General features: G+C 38.8%; 1 protein-coding gene across 1 annotated transcript in view; it reads left to right on the forward strand.

The window, feature by feature from the left end:
* Positions 1 to 20,552, forward strand: part of LAMA4 (laminin subunit alpha 4) — a 106,905-nt gene that overhangs the window by 69,073 nt on the left and 17,280 nt on the right. The window contains exons 18-26 of the mRNA XM_060753191.2: positions 755 to 894; positions 2,141 to 2,314; positions 6,774 to 6,916; positions 9,652 to 9,814; positions 11,702 to 11,829; positions 13,577 to 13,748; positions 15,820 to 15,951; positions 18,310 to 18,452; positions 19,452 to 19,590. Of these exons, the coding sequence (XP_060609174.2) occupies positions 755 to 894; positions 2,141 to 2,314; positions 6,774 to 6,916; positions 9,652 to 9,814; positions 11,702 to 11,829; positions 13,577 to 13,748; positions 15,820 to 15,951; positions 18,310 to 18,452; positions 19,452 to 19,590 (1,334 nt within the window). The remainder of the gene's footprint in view (positions 1 to 754; positions 895 to 2,140; positions 2,315 to 6,773; positions 6,917 to 9,651; positions 9,815 to 11,701; positions 11,830 to 13,576; positions 13,749 to 15,819; positions 15,952 to 18,309; positions 18,453 to 19,451; positions 19,591 to 20,552) is intronic.

The raw sequence follows: 20,552 nt of genomic DNA on the forward strand, positions 1-20,552 counted from the left end.
AATCCAGTTCAAAGCCAATCATGTAGATTATTTGTTTTGATAATCTGGATTATATGGCAGTGTAGACACTGAGGTCTTAGAACAACAACTATAAATATAAATCGTAAACTACAATGGGAAAGTTTTTGAATATATATATATATACACACACATAATTGCATAACACTATTTTTAGGTGTAGTCAAGGTCTTTGAAAGTGAGATGTGTTGTTTTGTGCTTTCAAATCATTTCTGACTTATGGCAAACTTATCACAGGGTTTTTTTGTTCAGATGATGTTTGCCATTACCAGCCTTTCAGGCTGAGAAAATGCAATTTGCTCAAGGTAATAAATAGGTTTCAAGTGGAGATTGAAATCCTTGTCTGCCTGGAGTTCTAGTTTCATACTCAAACCATTATATCACGATGGCTCTATAACTGAAATGATTTCAGTAAAGTGATTGAAAACTTGTGTTAATTTTTAAAAGCAACGCATTAATGATGCAGCTATCTTTTCTCTACTCCTTTGAAGTAACACATTCATTATAGGTAGCCCTAATTTGTGGAATGACCTGCTGGAAAAGATTCAACAGCTGGATACACTGTCTGAATTTAATTCACCAATTAAATCTATGTCTCCTCAGAGGCCTATCACAAACCTTTTTAAATTATGGTGATTAAATATGTAGTGGTTGTTTGAATATGTATTGAGTGTTCATGTTCTTTGAGTTACCTGGGCTGTGTGTTTCAATTGATTGTATATGTTTTCACCACTAGTGAAGCGCCTCACAGAAGTTGTCCCTCAGTTGCTCGATAAGCTGCGTACTGTAGAACAGAAACAGCCAGCCAACAATGTCTCAGCCAGCATCCAGAGGATCAGAGAGCTGATTGCACAGACAAGGAGTGTAGCAAACAAGGTAAAAGTGGTGGAGGAAAAACATTGATGACTTTATCTTGAGTCCCTGGTGGTCTGTGTTAAATTATACATTTTGAACTCTGAACATTAGCTGTAGTAAACACTGAAGCTACAGCTAACAGTGTGAATGCTCAATAGCTGTAACATTATATTAACACATCTCGCTATGGAATTTCTTAACTCCAAATACATGGAATATATCACTCAATACCCAATACAACTATACCTTTCTTGAAAAGAAGAGGACATAGGCTGTGTCTACATTAGCCACTTAATCAAGGGCTGGGCCAGAGCTCTATGCCCCAGATTTGCCCCAGACTGATCGTAATGGTGGCCACATATACTGGATTGAATTCTTTGTGACATCACTTTGTTGTCCAAATGGTCCAGCTGGACTGAGCCTGCATCTTCCCTACTGGCCTGTCCCCTTGTGTTCTTGTTGCCACCATTCCTCACTACCCAAGGAGCTCCCTGTGAGAGTGGCCATCGCAGTCGTGTCTGCTGAGGTATAATAGGGTGCCTGTGTTGATCACATGGCTAGTTTCCCCATTCTGACCTCAACAGACCCAACCGTGATGGTAAACCTATAACAGAAAGCTCCCTGGCCAGTAAGGAATGGTGGCAGCAATACAAGGATGACCCATCCCCTTCCCTGCACTGATCAGCACAGGAGAAGGGTGATAGCAGCAGTGTGCATGTAGACAATAGATTGGGCCAAATAAAATTTGATCCAGCTGTTCACATGGGCACAAACCTTAAGGACACTCGGGTTTCATGCAAACACCTGTGTATCCCTCAACTTTGCTTACTGTGGAGCAAATTCAGATTAAGGGGCAAGAGGCCAGATCCTTGCCAGAAATAGTTGTGCATTTTGAAGACATCTAGTGCTGGCTTTGGAGTACGTACAGGGCTTTTTTCTACTCTTGTACATGTCATAGTGTTGAGGACATCAGATAGAATATATGGTTATATTTTATCAAATTCCCTAATGTATTAATTACCAAATGCTTTTACTGCCCTTGTTGCAGATAGCACATTCAAATTTGTGAGTACATTTTGTGTTTAGCTTATTTTTAATCATCTTTTTTTTCCATAAGTGTATGACCCACCAAGTCAACACAAACCAGTTGCTATGTATTATGATGCTGTATAAGTGAAGTTGTTCCTAGGGAATTTTACAAGAAAAAAACCTTCCTAATCTACACCTCTAAAGATAAACTTCTCCCTTTATGTATTTCAACCTCCAGGTTCAGGTTTCAATGTCATTTGAAGGTCAGTCAGCTGTTGAAGTCAATCCCCCAACAACTGCAGAAGACATAAAAGCTTTTACTTCTTTGTCTTTGTACATAATGCTTCACAAGGACAATCCAGAGCAGGCAGCACCTCGGGATCAGTTCATTCTTTATCTAGGAAGCAAAAATGTAAGTTTAAAAACATTAAAATTAAAAATACTATTTAAAGTAATGGTGATTTAAGAAATCATGCATTATCTGGATGACATGGAGGAACAATCCACTCACTCATGGGCAATCCACATGCCAATCAACAATGTAAGAGTTCTAAAGTTCAAAGTTCTTTGCTATCGTTTCATCTTTCTCTGACAGTTTTTAATTTTTCTGCTTTACCAGCCAGACATGTTCTCTTTTCACTCACACATTTAATAGCTTCCAGAAGTAGGAGTTAATGGAGGAGGTTCAGAAAAAGGGAAAGGCAATAGTGAAAGTGAGAAAAGTAAAGTTGTTTTGCCTTCAGGATACATTGACTGAGGTTGCTTCCAGACAACACTTAAATGCACACCGAAGTGGATTTAGGAACCCACTTAGGCACACATTTAAGTCAACACACTTTTTGGAAGGGCATCGAGACACCTAACCCACCTCAAAGGCCTTAAAAATAAAAAGAACATACCTATTAAGGTCCTGCCAGAGTCCTCCTGGTGCATAAAAATGACACGCCAGGTGACAGGGGGCGAGGAGTGATTTTCCTCCTCCTCCTCCTCCTCCCTCTTAGCGCGTGATTTCTGTATGTCAGGAGGACTGTGGTAGCCAGGAAAGTTCTTTTCATTTTTAAGGCCTTTTTTGGGGGGGGGGGTTGTGACCCTCTGAGTTTTCCAGGCTAATGCAGCCAGAAAAGCCTGAGAGGGCTGCGTAAATTGGGCCCAGGAATTGTGTAACATGGTTCCTGGGCCCAATCTACACTGTGTCCATACCTGGAAAGACCCAGAAATTATCAAAGATCTGGGTCTTACCAGGTATCAAATTAATTTGGGACAAAGCAAGTAACAAATTAATTCAATTTTTGCCGTTTGGACACCTCCAGTAAAACTGCAGGAGCTCCTGGGTTATGAGCCCTGTCTGGATGGGACCTTTTCAGATGGCCACTGCCCAGCAAGCCTCTAAAATGACTTTGAGAATTGAAAAGAATATTTATTTCTGCTAGTTGGATCAACACTGAATCTACACTGCCAAATAATGCAATTTGAACTGCATTATACGGTCAGTGTAGACCCATATAATTCGGTTCAAAGCAATTCAAACTGCATTATATAGGTCTACACTGACCATAGCATGCAGTTCAAATTGCGTCATTTGGCAGTGTAAATCCAGCCCCTGAGGGGTTTCCCACAGCACATTAGTCGCTGAAAAAGAAATCTTTTTAAAAGATCACCTACAAGAAGAAGAGATAATTAAAAATGTAAAGAAACACAAAATAACAATTAAAATAAAAAGCCAGAGTTACTGAGATGTGTAGAATCAGTTTGCCAGAGCTAGACAGCAAAGAAAATTCACAACGTTGCTTTGGGTTGGTATACTTAATTTGCAAGTTCTAAGACAGAGGGTCTAATTGACTCATGTTCAAGGACTAGGCAAGCAGCACAGGCAAAGCCAACCACTGTACAGCCTCAGGAAATTATTGATGAGTGAGCTGTCAGTGTATATATATGGAGAAAAACAGAACTGCCAGTGCTTTAGAAAAACAGCCTTGAATTGCAGCAATTTAAAAAGCAATATTGGCAACAGTACCTTGCCAGAAGTCTCTGGATCACATTACAACAACCCAAACCAAATGACAGCATCAGAGTATCAATATGAATCAGCTAATTCGAAGAGCAGAGAGGCAATAAAGAAATTAAGTACTTGTTTAGCAATCCAAATTATGATGCAAATTAGTACCTTTCAAGCTTCAGGCAGCAGTACAATGCATTTAATGGATACAAATTTAATGAACTACCTTAATCAAATCAATCTAATGACTCTACTTCAAAGAATGATTTCCTCAAAATAAGTTCTCCAACTAATGATTTCCCCGGAACAATGGATTTAATTATATATGATTTTCAACAAATAACTGATTAATAGGAAATTTTATGTGAGGACACAGAAAAAGTAGTTTCACCATGGAAAGGACAACCTAAAAGAAAAGGTATGCCTGAAAACGAGAAAGGGGGGGGGGGGTTGAGAAACAGTTTAGAGTAAGGAGATGCTCTTATCAATCTAGACATTTGGAAAACGGTCATTCAGATTCAGAACCAGAATTAAAATAAGATACAGGAATACAGAAAATACAGTAAGCCACTTTCACAGAGTGTTAGGGATGCAGGACTCCTGTGAAGGTGGGAAACCAGGAAAATATCTATCTCTCTATCTATCTATGCCTGATGGAGCACCTCTCTAGGAATCTTGAGGTCCTCTACCACTGGAAATTGACCATAGAATCATGCTGGTGGACCTTGAGCACTTTAATCAAATCCACAAGTAATCAGATCCTCAAAAGTTAAACCCACAAAGGTGGAGAGCCATCTATATCACAAAGTGGAACAAGTGACAGTGAAGACAAGAATTCTTCTGAGGATGAGACAGACAAAAAATGTTTCTAATCGACTAACATAAGTGATTGCAAAAAAGGGGGAGGGATATTACTCACCTTAGCATTAGATCAAAATTGAGAAGCATCGAGAAATAAGAAAGTATATGAGAAACTCAAGCACTAGGTTTACTTAAAATCATGAGGGGAAATGCGTACTGCCCTCACCAATATGTTAAGAGATTTTAAAGAGGTACCACTTTGTTAGCACAGTCAACTATACATAGGTTACCATCAAGGGGCCTAAATTTAATATTTAATGTGCACCCTTTTTTGTAAATAATTACTGCACCCTTTGAACCAATAAAGAAGGCATCACTAAGGTTACTCACCTTTATGGTGGTTTTCTTGGTCATGGTTATCTCTACAGAATACGGAAATAAAGCTGATAGTGGCATGTTGGATTAAAACATGTAGTTCCCACACTGTGATCATGCAAACATTTCTAGACCAAAGAATGTATGGTCATATGGAGCACGTTCCATGACAATGAACACAGCACATGTGGCGTCAGCATCTTTAGAAGATGTTTGGAATGCACCTAGGTAGAAGAAACTATCAATGTCTGCAAGATATATTAAGATTAATAAATATAAATCAACACAGGCAACCTTTGATTGGACTGTATTGCAGTCAGTGAGATAGATTTATCGCAGATACCATCATCTAGCAGTTGAGCACATCCCATGCCATCCAGAGAATAAGAGGTTGGTCCTTACCATGAAAGTTCATTCTTGGATGTCACATATTTGTCTTTACACTTGCATTCATCCTCCAAACACTAAAACTTAGAAACTGTCACAGGAATGATGGCACATATTTCATTATAGCATAAAGGGGAAGGGTACCGTAGTGGTACAGTCTCAACTTTTTGTGATTTTATTGATTGTGAAGTGTTTCAGAAAATACTCTTTCTTTCCGAACCTTGAAATAGAATACAAACAATTAAATTCCAAACTAAACTATTCTTTTCATCTGAGTTCCCTTAGGGGGAGAAACGTGCTATATAAATGTAGTAAATAAATAAATAAACCACATTTTCAGTAATTACTTTTCAAATGTAACCTTTCTAAAGGTGATATGTTGACTGGATCATTATATGCACTTTGACATTATCTGAAAAGGAGCTGCAGAAACTGGAACTGTTTCAAATATTGAGAGACTAATACTGCAGACTCACATGGAATGTATGGGCCCCTCCACACAGTCAGATAATCCATGATACTTGATTTTAACTGGATTATCCGAGTCCACACTGCCATATAATCCAGCTCAATATGGATTTTATACAGCTGTGTGGAAGGGGCCAAAGACAAATGCTCTTTTAAAAAGAACTTGAAAAGGGCAAGACAGAAACACACATATTTTTCAAGCACTAGAATCAATTTTGGAAGGATAGTCACAATATGCAGTCCACATTAAAGTTGAGAGAGAAAAGAAGGAATGCTATGATGATGCCAGCTTTCTAGAGTATCTAATACATGTTATTTGAAAATAGGATTAAAAATATGCTGCCCAATTACTTGGAACCACCACTTTTGGCTAATTCAATATTTTAATGGACTCATCAAGCTACCTAATTGATTAAATTTGGCAGATCTACAAATAAGTGTACTTCTCAACCACTTGAGGCCTATTATAGAGGTCTTAAATGGAAGCAATTAATCAGCAGACTATTATAGTGATCAGAATGCCTGGGAATGAGTTTCATTCTTGACAGCCTTCCCTCCAAAGGAAATATTCATAATAAGGTTATACGTAGGATAAACAGTAGCCCATTTCAAAATACTGGTGGCTGGAATATCTTCAGCTGTAGACAGGCAGAAGTGGTTGGCCTTTTTTGGTTCCTCCTTCCTTTTCAAGATTGAGTCCTGTCTATGTCTCTTTCTCTTGCATTTTCTTTCAGTAATCAAGGCAGCTTCTGTATTATTATGACTAACTGTTCAGACAGCATTAATTGTTTCTCCTGTATCTTGGAACCAAATGTGATCACCATATGATTTGTTCCTTCTCTAGACAAAAAATTATCTTGGTCTTGCAATTAAGACTGACAACCTGGTTTACATTTATAATTTGGGCAGTGGCGATGTGGAGATACCACTAGACTCCAAACCAGTCAGCTCTTGGCCTCCTTACTTCAGTCTTGTTAAAATTGAAAGGTAATGTGACTTTTATCAGCTACATTTCTTATCTAAATAGTTGATTGAACATAATTCAGAAATAAGAAATATTGTAAATTTGTTGAAATAAAACTGCAAAGTGATGGTTTAAATGTATTAATCATAATTTTTAAACAAACAGAAGAGACACCTTTCACTATCAATAATCATCAGCATCCATGGCTTCATTATTATCAGTGTCAGTTGTTGCTTAAATATGATAGAACCATTTTCCTGATCACCATTATGCTGAAAGTTGGAAAATGCATGAAACATGAATCCATATCATGAAACAAAAAAGAAGAGATGGGAAGTGTTTTCTGTTATTCTATAGCAGTGGTTTTCAGTCTGTTTCCTTGAACCAGATTACTTCTCAAAGCTGATCATGAGATGCTCAGGGAGAAGATGAATAATGTCAGGCAAGTATCCTTTAAAGAGAATGGCAACCACTGTTGATTTTCCCTCAAAATACACATAGTGAGGACTGCAGTGTGTACATGTTATGGGATACATTTTCAAAGTTAAACCAACCATAGCCTAAAATGAATATAACAATTTAACTTACTTATTCAAGGTCCCAGCATTATCTGAACACAATGTGCTGAAGTGGCAGATTTATAGCCATTGAGACCATCCGTCACTGCCCTGCATTCTCAGCTCATCCTGGTGCACCCAAAAACAGTCTCAGACAGTTCAAAGAGAAATATTTCTTTATTCACAATTGTGAAGCCGTACGGTATCAGCTGTAACTCAGCTCAAAGTGAACACCGCCACAGACAAAACATGTCTCAGAGGGTTTTTATATCTCCCTGTAAACATCTCAGGTCACAATTCCAGCCTAGGTCAAGTTTCCCATATTTAGTCATATTATATAATCCTCTACTTTCATTGGCTTAAGCTCACCTCTGCATTCTACCAAAATAGGCACTACAAAAGATAAACCAAAAGACAGAATACGTGTTGCTCCTTCCCGAATGGGAGGGGATCATCCTGCTTTTTCTAACTTTGGTTCCTTCAGTGCAAGGAACATGAGCTAACCCTTTTCTCCATATTTTAATCCTAATTAGCACCTCACCGCTTATTCCCCAAAGCTGCTCCTAGTTCCAGGGAGGGAAGCTTACATTGGCCCTGCAAAGTGTCCCTCATGGATCTGGTGTGGATTCCACATACAATGGGATATGATGCCCTAGAACAGGAATCCTCAAACTAAGGCCCGAGAGCCGAATATGGCCCTCCAGGGTCATTTACCCGGCCCTCGCTCAGGGTCGACCTAAGTCTGAAATGACTTGAAAGCACACAACAACAGCAACAACAATCCTATTTCATCAGCCAAAAGCAGACCCACACTTCCCACTAAAATACTAATAAATTTATATTTGTTAAAATTGTTCTTCATTTTAATTATTGTATTGTTTTAAAGTGTTTTTTGCACTACAAATAAGATATGTGCACTGTGCATATGTATTCATTCATATTTTTTTCAAATTATAATCCGGCCCTCCAACAGTTTGAGGGATTGTGACCTGGCCCTCTGTTTAAAAAGTTTGAGGACCCCTGCCCTAGAATCATCCAGTATGTCCTGTGGTTAAAGCATTCCCTGACTGCAGAAAGGGTGTCTTCAAACCAGCATAGTTTAGTGGGGGGGGGGGGGGTTGTCATGTCAGGACCAACTTGAAAAACTGCAAGTCGCTTCTGGTGTGAGAGAATTGGCCATCTGCAAGGACATTGCCCAGGGGACGCCCAGATGTTTTGATGTGTTACTATCCTTGTGGGAGGCTTCTCTCATGTCCCCGCATGTCTCCCTGGATTCGAACTTGCGACCTCTTGGTCTGCAGTCCTGCCAGCACAGGGGTTTAACCCACTGCACCACCGGTGGCCTTAGTGGTTTGAGCATTAGACTAGATCACCAGGAGACCAGGGTTTGAATCCCTACTGAGCCATGGAAGCCCACTGGGTGACCTTGAGCAAGTCACTTTCTCAACCTTAAAGGAAAGTAAAGGCAAAGCTCTCTGAACAAATTTAGGGTTGCCAGAAGTTTTATTTTTTAAAGACTTGAATCTGCACAACAAATATATGTATACATTCTTAGGAAAGTTACAGCTTCTAGAATCCCTAGCCAATTGGGGATAACGTGAGTCGTGCAGACTTTGGAAAAGGCAAGTTTTCCAAACTCCAGAAATATCCAACTTGCAAGAGAAGAATTCTTTTTAAATCAGGCTCCATAGTTTTTTTCATTTAGCCTTTATCTCCAATTCCAGCTCTGTCAGTCCAGGCCTGGTCTAATCCAAATACTTGATCCAAGTCAAAACAAATTCCTCACATAATCCAGATTCAGAATTTCTCAGTTCATTTATTAATGCAGGATTACCTTGTCTACAAAATCCTTACTTGACTGTTGAATGCACAAACACCCTGGAGATGAGATGGAGCTCACCTAAAGCTTACAATATAAACAATTCTAAAGAAAGGTTACTTTGGGCTATTCTGAAATTGTTTTCTACCTTTGAGAAATGGCTCTGTATTTCAGAAGAACTAAAAAGATAAAGGATAATCAGTATTCCCTTCCTTGAAAAAGCAGAATTACTCACTGTTTTCATTTTTTACTGTATAGTGTATAATTTTTTTTTCTTGGAAATGGTTTAGCTACTGTTTCACATTTGATAATTCACCCAAGATATGACTGGTGGTTTCTTTATTGTTTCTTTTTCTTTTTTTGTACTGCCATTCTTCAACAGAATTGGGAAACATGGCAAAGTTTTTCTCACTGTACCAAGTCTCAGCAGCACAGCTGAAGAAAAATTCATCAAAAAAGGAGAGGTTCCTGGTGATGACTCACTGTTGGATCTAGAACCCAAAAATGCAGTTTTCTATGTTGGAGGAGTGCCCCCAGATTTTCAGGTAAGAAAAGTAATTGTTCCATACATGGCAAATCTCAGTCTGATTTAAACTTTTTTTTTAAGAAAAGCCATAAAACTAGCTTAAGTTGGCTCTAGTTTGCAGCAATCAGATACAAAACGAGGTTACATTGATAAAATTCATTGCAAGAGGTTTGGGTGATGGTAAAACCTTACCCCTGAATTCAAATCACATTGAATTCAATGAGTAGGCAATGAATTCTGCTATCCACTGTAATATTAATCCTACATTGGATAGGAGCAAAGAGAAGCATGCCTTTGGACTTCATTTAGTACAGCTCTATATGTGATGCTGTCTATGAGACTGATGTAGGAGTCTGAGACTCAGTTCCAGCTTGATGCTAGCAAAGTGGGAATTCCTGTTTGCACAGTTCAATAGTGTTATATGCTTATGTAAGCAATTGTGCACTTTACAAAATGGAATTGAATACTACCCTTATGCTAACTCTAGAACGGCAAAACCACTGAGTGCAGTGGACCTTGTACTAACATAACAAGATAAGTTGACCAACATGTCATAACAAGGAACAGGGTGCTTTCAGACATGAGGAAAAACCACACCAAAGCGGTTTTTGTCCCCACACCCGCCAAAAAATGCCACTCAACTCTCAACTCTCCTGGTTGAGTGGCATAAATGCCACTCAACCCCCCCACCCAAAGCCCTTAAAATAAGTAAAACCTTACCAGCTGCCATTACTCCTCTCAGGCAGGCCTCCTGGCACATAGAAATGACACACCAAGAGGTGAGGGGGGGCATGAGCGATCCGCGATCCTGTTCCCTACCTCCTGGTGCATCATTTCTATGCACCAGGAGGCCTGCCGGAGAGGAGTAATTGCACCCTGGTAAGTTTTAACTTTTTTAAAGGGCTTGGGGGGGGGGGTTGGAGCGGGAGGTGCCCTCTTGCTTCTCTGGGCTCATGGGGCCTGAAGAAGCAAGATGGGAACTGGGGACTGACTCCTGGGTCAGTCCCCACTTCATGAGCGATCCTGTTCCCTGCCTCCTGGTGCATCATTTCTATGCACCAGGAGGCCTGCTGAAGAGGAGTAATTGCAGCCTGATAAGTTTTAACTTTTTTTAAAGGGCTTTTGGGGGGGTTGGAGGGGGAGGTGCCCTCTTGCTTCTCTGGGCTCATGGGGCCCGAAAAAGCGAGATGGGAAGTAATGATACTTCCTGTGGGTGAGTCTCCACAAGCCCCTTATGCCATTAGATATGCTATCAAATTAATTTAGAGTATCAAATTAATTTGGCACAAAACAGGGTTTACCTGCTTTGTCCCAAATTAATTGTTTTTTACTGGAGGCATCGTTTGGATGCCTCTAGGAAAGGTCCGACAGGGCCTGCATTTTACCTCCCGTCCGGAAGGGCCCATAGCAAGAATAATTATGGTTGATAAAGTAAGAATCAAGTTGGAAGTGAACTGGAACAAAAAGCTGTGTGGAAGAAAGATATTTTGAACAGAGATTCAAAGAAAGTGAAAACTGCTTGATAAAGAAGAAAACTCTTCCAATGATAGGAGCCTGGAGAAATTATAAAAGTAGACACCAAACCCACAACAAGCATGTGAGAAAGAAGACAAGAATAATAAAAAGAAATTAAGAAAAGGACATATGCTGGAATAGAGTAGCCATAGAGTATTGAGAGGGCCTCAAGGTAGTTTGCAAGTGATAAAGAAATTATCAGAAATTGAAAGGAAAATCACAATGGTTTGCACCTATGAGAGAATCACTGATATCATAGCCAAAGACAGTATCATCAAAGGCAAGTTAGCACAATACTCTAGTACAGATACATCTAACATTCAGACTTTGACTCTAATTCTTATTTTATTGATTTTAATAGTTTTTTTTTTTTTGTTCCTTTTGTTTGCAGCTCCCACCAAGCTTGGACCTGCCTGGTTTTTCTGGATGCTTGGAGCTTGCTACATTAAATGATGACGTCCTCAGTTTGTACAATTTCAAAAATATCTACAACATCACCAAATCTGTACCTTGTGCCAGGTAGAGTGACCTGCACATATAATGTATGGTTAAAACACTTTTGTCTGCACTATAATCACTCCTGAAAATAGATGCAAAGTAATTTGGGTGGTTGCATTTGACATAGCATAGCATGGTTGAAAGGCATATGATTTTATTTCACTTCTGTAAATTTATTATTCTCCTTCTAATAAGAGTGTATCTATTGGGTTGGGGGGTTGCACATGGACAACATGACAAGGATATGCATGTACGCATTTATTTATAAGTGTTAAAATATGCAACTTTTTTATTATTGAAGCTGTTAGTAATAATTTTAACCAAAATGTATACAAAAAGATAGTTTAACTAAGGGCCCTTCCACACAGCCATTTAACCCAGACTATCAAGCCAGAATATCTACTTTTAACTGGAATATCTAAGTCTACACTGCCATATATCCTAGTTCACAGCAGATAATGTGGGATTTTATCCAGCTGTGTGGAAGGGGCCTAATACATACAAATAAATCCAAAACAGCGTACTGCACCATAGCCTTACAGAAAATGCATGCATTCTTTTCACATGCTGTCCAATATTGGATAATAAAATTGCTCTATCTAACTTATACTGTCTTTTCACTGAGATGCAATATTTATCTAGTGTATCAAATAAGGATCCCTATCTGTAGATGAAGATGAAATATAGAACATTCTGCAAGAAAACACTAGCAGTCTACTACTGAAATATAACTAGTATCTTTGTAAAAATTCCCTTCTTGTGGCTGCTTCATGGCTTCTTCTGCAGGCACCAAGTTGATCATTCAAGAGAGTTATTTTGCCTGTTTCCACCTCCCCAAGCCAGTCAGGGAAAAAGCACAGGAATGAAGACATAAATATGGAAGAAATTCAACAGCATTTGCACAAAAATTAATAGAACAAAATTTGTGTAAACCTCTTTCGCTAAATACTATAGATGTTGACATCTTAAGTATGCACCAGTGGCTTAGATCCTACTTTTAGTCCTGGCTAGAGTAAAGCCACTTAATTAATGGCATTTACTCGGTTGCTGTATGACCATATTCCATAAGCATTATCTCCTGACGTTTCGTCCACATCCTCTGAGGATGCCTGCCACAGATGTGGGTGAAACATCAGGAGAGAATGCTTCTGGAACATAAAGCCATATTGTTGTTCATTCGTTCAGTCATCTCCGACTCTTCGTGACCTCATGGACCAGCCCACGCCAGAGCTTCCTGTCGGCCGTCACCACCCCCAGCTCCTTCAAGGTCAGTCCAGTCACTTCAAGGATGCCATCCATCCATCTTGCCCTTGGTCGGCCCCTCTTCCTTTTTCCTTCTACTTTCCCCAGCATAATTGTCTTCTCTAGGCTTTCCTGTCTCCTCATGATGTGGCCAAAGTACTTCAACTTTGTCTCTAGTATCCTTCCCTCCAGTGAGCAGCCGGGCATTATTTCCTGGAGGATGGACTGGTTGGATCTTCTCGCAGTCCAAGGCACTCTCAAAACCATACAGCCCGGAAAACTCACAGCAACCCAGTGATTCCGCCATGGAAGCCTTCAACAATGGCATTTAGCTCTGTGTTGAGTCACGACTCAACAACTAATTCAATGGTAGACATAATAAATAACTGTGTGTTTTCAAGCCAAATGCCTCAATTTATTATCATCCCTTGCAGTGTTACTTGTTTAGTTATTTCTACAGCACAAAGCAAGTTTGCCTTCTGAGTTTAGCATTCAGATTTTTCTTTATATCTTTTCTTCCTGATAGGGATAAGCTGGCCTTTACACAAAGCCGAGCTGTAAACTATTTTTTTGATGGCTCTGGCTATGCTTTGGTGAGGAACATTGAGAGAAGAGGAAAGTTTGGCCTAGTGACACGTTTTGATATAGAAGTTCGAACACCAACCGACAATGGACTTCTCCTCCTGATGGTTAATGGGGTAAGTGAAAAAAGAAAAGGAAATCTTCTGTTTTAATTAATAGGAGGTTTAAAGGCATAAAGTAAGTTAAAATAAAAAGTATTTACATTATGGATCTGAGAAAAATAACCACTGGTTGTATGCTTGAATATACTTGGGAGAACTCAATAAAACGATAAAACAGCTCAAGCATGCCCACCTCTACCTGGGCAAGGGAAATTCCAACCAGGGGCTACATCTACACTGCAGAAATAAAGCAGTTGGATACCACTGTAACAGCCATGCCTCAGTGCTTTGGAATCCTGGGAATTATAGTTTAGAGGGGCTCCAGTAGTCTTTGACTAAGAAGGTTAAAGACCTTGCAAAACTTCATTCCATGATTCCATAACATTGAGCCATGGAAATTAAAGTGGTGTCAAACAGTATTAATTCTACAGTGTAGATGCACTCAGGATTACTACTATTAGAGTGCACCCAGGGTTACTACTATAATAAGTTTATTATACATACTTCTTCATATTTAACCCAGGCAAAACTGTGGCTGGAAGTGGTGTTGCCTTATTTTAGTCATCATTTTAGCCAGGATTTGACTGAGAAATTTAGGATGTTTCTGAATGCTTGGAGCTTGCTACATTAAATGATGATGTCCTCAGTTTGTACAATTTCAAAAATATCTACAACATCACCAAATCTGGACCTTGTGCCAGGTAGAGTGACTTGCATATATAATGTATGTTTAAAACAATTTTGTCTGCACTATAATCACTCTTGAAAATAGGTGCAAAGTATCTTGGATGGTTGCATTTGACATATCAAAGCTTGTGCTTGTCTACTTGTGTTTCTTTTCTACCTTGAAATGTTATACTGACAATCAATAGCTTAATTTACTTTCAAACAGTTAATGAAAGGTTATAACTAATTGTAAAAGTTCTAAAACACTAATTGATTTAATTGAAGATATTTGTGTTTCACCTTTAAAGGAAAAGTCATCTCATGGCAGCTTGAAAAACTAGTATAAACAAAAATCACAGTGATGAAGTAAAAACCAATAAAGCCCCAAAGGCTCTTAATAGTGGAGGGAGATTAAAGGATGCCACAACATTTCTTGCATTTCCATTGTAGATTGAGCCATAGAAATTAGCATCACTTAAAGCTCTCAATGGTGTCTTAGAGCTATCCATGGTATTGTGTTATTCCTTTTCCTGCCTCTCTGTGCCCTTCTACACATGCTGTAAAACCCAGAAGTAACTCTGTTAAAAGAGGGGGTGGCTAAACATCATTTAGTGTAGGAGGGATCAAGTGAAGAAGTAAAAAAATACATGTTAAAAAGAGGTGCTTATAACCTGATTCAGCCTGGAAAAGTGCATCTTTGCATGACCTTATATCCCTGCAATTAGGCAAAACACATGCTTTCCTTCCCCCTCCCCATTATAGACTGTCCCAGCACACATTTAAATTCCCTTCATTATGCACTATATTTTATCTGCGCACATGCGAATTTGCTAGTGTTTATATTAAGATATTCGCATGTGCATATATATGATCCAGACCATAACAGAGTGAAAATTTTAAAATAATACTTCAGCTGAATGTCCCCCATTCCACCGTTTATCTTGATTGGCCACAGAGGAGTGCTGTGAGGATGGCGGGAGACCATAACCCAGGACTGACAGATTTCTATATGGACCTGCTGTCAGGTCCTGGGATTTTTTGACTCAGTTCTAAAACACGGATTTTGGCACTGTGTGGAAGCACCGTCAGAGAAACTCCAAGATCTTGATGCAACTCCGTGTAACCCAGATCACAGTGCTGAGGCCTCACTGAGATAGGACTTGTTGGCTGAATCAGAATCGTATTGGGGAGGGAGATCAGGGGAAAATTAAAATACATCTATAATGCATAAATTTAAAAATGTTTTAACATAGGCTTCTAGTACTATCTCAGTTCTACAATGCAGTAGACCTATCTTTTTAAAAGTATGTCAAGGGCTCTTCTAAAATTTGTCATGATAAGACCTTACACAAACCACCTTGTGTTTTGCATCCAACCAAATCAATTCTTGAAAATCTTACCATTATTTTATGTTTTGCAGACTATGTTCTTCAGCCTAGAAATGCAAAATGGATACTTATATCTGCAGTATGATTTTGGCTTCAGTAATGGTCCTGTAATTCTAGAGGATTCTACAAAGAGAGCTCTGATCAATGATGCAAAATTCCATGAGGTATATATTGATACATTGTTACAACGTTATGTCTTTTTTAACCTGGATATAAAAAAGCAGGATATAAATTGCGGGATATAAAAAGCAGGATATAAATTGAAAAGATAAATGATTCAGCACACAGATTTAATATTAAGAAGACACGTTATATTAATTCAGTCATAATAGTCCTGTTTTCCAGTCTTGTATTATCCTTGATATTGGCAACAAGTAGCAACAAACAGGGATGCTTGCAATGAAACCATCCCTGTTCATTGCTATACTGAAGGGAAAAAAAAGTTTTGATTTGCAGTGATCAATAGTAATAATAATATTAGTAGTAATAGTTTGCAGTACTCATTTTTAAAATAAAATGTTAGAATAATGCAACATATATTTGTTTAATAGTTTTATAGCTTTTAATTAAGTATAGTATTTCTATGTTTACCTCTAATTCAATGGTTGTATGTGTGTTTTTTGTTTTTTAATTATATATTGTATTGCTTTTATTGTTAACTACTTTTGGTCTCTTTTTCGAGAAATAAAGTGGGGTAGAAATTATTATTATTATTATTTCTAGAACATTCTTGTTTTTAAACTAAAAATAATTAAGGATTAGCAGATTCTCAAAAGCATCGATCTTTCTTCGCTCAGCCTTCCCTAAGGTCCAGCTCTCACATCCATAGGTTACCACAGGGAATACCATGGCTTTGACTATGCGGACTGGCAACAAAGATCCGCATAGTCAAAGCCATGGTATTCCCTGTGGTGACCTATGGATGTGAGAGCTGGACCTTAGGGAAGGCTGAGCGAAGGAAGATTGATGCTTTTGAGCTGTGGTGTTGGAGGAAAGTTCTGAGAGTGCCTTGGACTGCGAGAAGATCCAACCAGTCCAACCTCCAAGAAATAAAGCCCGGCTGCTCACTGGAGGGAAGGATACTAGAGACAAAGTTGAAGTACTTTGGCCACATCATGAGGAGACAGGAAAGCCTAGAGAAGACAATGATGCTGGGGAAAGTGGAAGGTAAAAGGAAGAGGGGCCAACCAAAGGCAAAATGGATGGATGGCATCCTTGAAGTGACTGGGCTGACCTTGAAGGAGCTGGGGGTGATGACGGCCGACAGGGAGCTCTGGCGTGGGCTGGTCCATGAGGTCACAAAGAGTTGGAGACGACTGAACGAATGAACAACAACAACAGCAGATTCTCTACAGCTTTGTCATCCATCTATTTAATCATTGTTTTATGGGTTTGTTTTGTCCTGAATTCTATTCTATTTGCCTTCGAGCTTAACTTGGAAATTTTCTAAAAGTGAATTTAAATTTTTCCATGGGTGCATGTGACCTTGGGCAAGTCATGCTCTCCCAGCTTCAGAGAGAAAGCAAACAAATCTTCCAAAAAAACAACAACACTGTGATAGGGTTGCCATCAATCAAAAATGACTTGAAGAACCGAATAACAATGTGCATGGGTTGAGAGAGTCTTTACAAATATGTACCATAATATTTTCAGATCAAATTTCAAATGCAGAATCTATATTTTACTCCTGCTTATATCACGAGTATAAAGGCCCCTTCACATTCCACTAGACAGCCCCATCTCCCTCCCTTACTTGGCCCACAGTGGTGACTGCAACAACTGTGGTGATGTTGTATGAAATTAAGCTTTGGAGGTTTCTTCCCCAGCTCGAGGAACATTAGTTTTCAAGGAGCCATGGAACATATGATGTATACCCATCTGGACCAGACACGGAATCAAATCTTTATCCATCTATCTATTTACCGTATATGCTTGAGTATAAGCCGGGTTTTTCAGCCTCTTTTTTGGGCTGAAAAAAAACCTCCCTTGGCCTATACTTATCTATTTTTATTGTGAAATTTACCAGTAGCTGCTGCATTTCCCACCCTTGGCTTATACTCAAGTCAATACGTTTTCCTAGGGTTTTTTTGTGATAAAATTAGGTGCCTCGGTTTATATTTGGCTCAGGTTATACTCTAGTATATACAGTATCTTTTTTTCTTTCTTTTTTGGATGGAAGGGAAGAAAAGTGTTTTTGGTAGTACACTTCACTATAGTGAAATATGTGTGCTAAGGAGCCTCTAATAATGGACTAGAATTTATGGTTGCATCCAAGTACAGATATCTTCATTTCAGATCTTCCCTTTATATGACTTTTCCCCCTTAAAACAATCCTTAAGATCAGTGACAAAGTGTCCTCAGAGACTGAGGTTTTCTGACACCAGTCTACAATTACATTGTACATGTACCATTTACAAGTGCAATTACACTGTTTTAAAATACCACTATGCTTTTGTTTATATACCATTGTATATATACCGTTGTAAATTCTGGCTTCTAACTTGTCTTTTTTTCCATTTCAGATATCTGTTATATACCATAATTCCAAGAAAATGATCTTGGTAGTGGACAGGAGACACATAAAAAGCATGGAAAATGAAAAGAAAAGCATGCCATTTACTGATGTCTATATAGGAGGAGCCCCCGTTGAGGTTTTAAAATCTAGGTTGGTTTATAATCACAATACAGTCACTATTAATGCTATTTCTTCATGAGTACAGTGAGATCAGTTTACTACTTCCATTATCTATAGCAGTGTTTCTCAAACTCTACTCTCCAGATGTTTTGGACTTCAGCTCCCAGAATTCCTAACAGCTGGTAAGCTGGTTGGGATTTCTGAAAGCTGAACTCCAAAACACCTAGTGGAGCAGAGTTTGAGAAACACTACTCTAGAAGGAATAATTAAAAATCAGTCATATTCCTACCTTTAAAACATTCTTTCTCATATTTTTTTTATCCTAAATGAACACTTCAGAGGATGTTCACACCCCTGCATTCAAATTATTATATTTACAACTCCAAACATTGTTTCTTTTTTCCAATCACAATCTCTGGCAGAAACCTAAGGTCCTAGGGCCCTTCCACACAGTCATATAACCCAGAATATCAAGGCAGAAAATCCCACAATATCTGCTTTGAACTGGGTTATTTGAGTCCACACTGCCATATATTCCAGTTCAAAGCAGAAAATGTGGGATTTTATTCAGCTGTGTGGAAGGGGCCCTACAGAGACCTGGTTGAGAAACAGTTGTTTTAATAGACCAGTTTGTGCAAAAGAGGCTGCAACTAACTTTTTGTGACTGTTTATGAGTCTGTAGAATACTTGTATGCAGTCTACGTACATATGTAAGTTTCTTTCAGCTCTTTAAATTTCAGAGTGCTTACTGAAAGAAATAGCACTTTACAACTTGAAGCAGGACTGGCCTGCTATTGGGTTGAGCAACGGTATGCTATATTGGTTATGGCTGCAAGAAATTGCAGGCCAGCATCTGGAGGACCATCCTGTGCCACAACCTAATAAGATAAACATTCCTCATTTTCCCTCTATATCCTTGTTTGCTGCTGTTCTGTGTACTGCTTATACTTACTGTTATGCTTATGAATGTTTCTAATATCAGGTCATCCACTACCCTCTTCTTCCTAAATGAATGTTATGTCTTTACAGTGGTGTCAGTTCCCACTTGGCGGTCAGTACTGGCTTTAGGGGCTGCATGAAAGGTTTCCAGTTCCAAAAGAAGGACTTCAACTTGTTGGAAGAGCCAGGAACTCTGGGAATTGGTTATGGCTGCCCAGAAGAATCACTTGTAAGTACTGTATTGTTCTTAAACCACAAATACATCTCCTGTTTATTGCTTTTTAATCTCCTAGAAGTATATTTTCTGACATGCTCCCGATAGATGCTAGGTTATTTCTCCATTTTGTGCTAAATCTAAGTAATAAATAAAACTAGGAGTTTGGAGTTGTTTTGCTTTTCTGTCACTTTAGGGAACAGAAAATGGTAGCTTCCTCAGAAAGATTATTTCCCTCTATAAATATTGTTCACTTAAAGAAATAAGAACTAGTACAGTAGACTCTCAGTGAATCAGCACCCATGGGGATTGGTAGATGCCAGATAAACATATATTTACTAGCTGTCCCCTACCACGCGTTGCTGTGGCCCTGTCTAGTTATCTGGAAAATAAAGTAATGAGAAAGTGTTGGTTTCTAATATATGTAATTTATTTATGCTTGTGGGTAAACAGTATTTCTTCTTGTTTCTTTGTCATTGTTGATGTGGTTTGCCTACTCTGGAACATGTAACATATAATTGTCCTTCTTTAGGAGTCTCTTTCAAATCTATGATACTATATCTCTCTGTGTGTGAATAATATATATCTATATCACTATCTATCTATCTATCTATCTTATATCTATGGCTGGATGGCTCTTTGTCAGGAGGGCTTTGATTACATTTTCTTGCCCTGGTGAAGGGAGTTGGACTGGATGGTCTTAAGTATTTTCTGTTGGTCATGGGAGTTCTCTGTGGGAAGTTTGGCCCAATTCTCTCACTGGTGTGGTTCATAATGCTCCTTTATTGTAGGTGAACTATAAATCCCAGTAACTACAACTCCCCAATATCAAGGTCTATTTTCCCCAAACTCCATCTGTATTCATATTTGGACATATGGAATATTCGTGGCAAGTTTGGTCCAGATCCATCATTGTTTGAGTCCACAGTGCTCTCTGGATGTAGGTGAACTACAAATCCCAAACTCAAGGTCAATGC

The sequence above is a fragment of the Anolis sagrei genome, chromosome 1 (assembly GCF_037176765.1).
Source record: "Anolis sagrei isolate rAnoSag1 chromosome 1, rAnoSag1.mat, whole genome shotgun sequence".
Classification (NCBI taxonomy): domain Eukaryota; kingdom Metazoa; phylum Chordata; class Lepidosauria; order Squamata; family Dactyloidae; genus Anolis; species Anolis sagrei.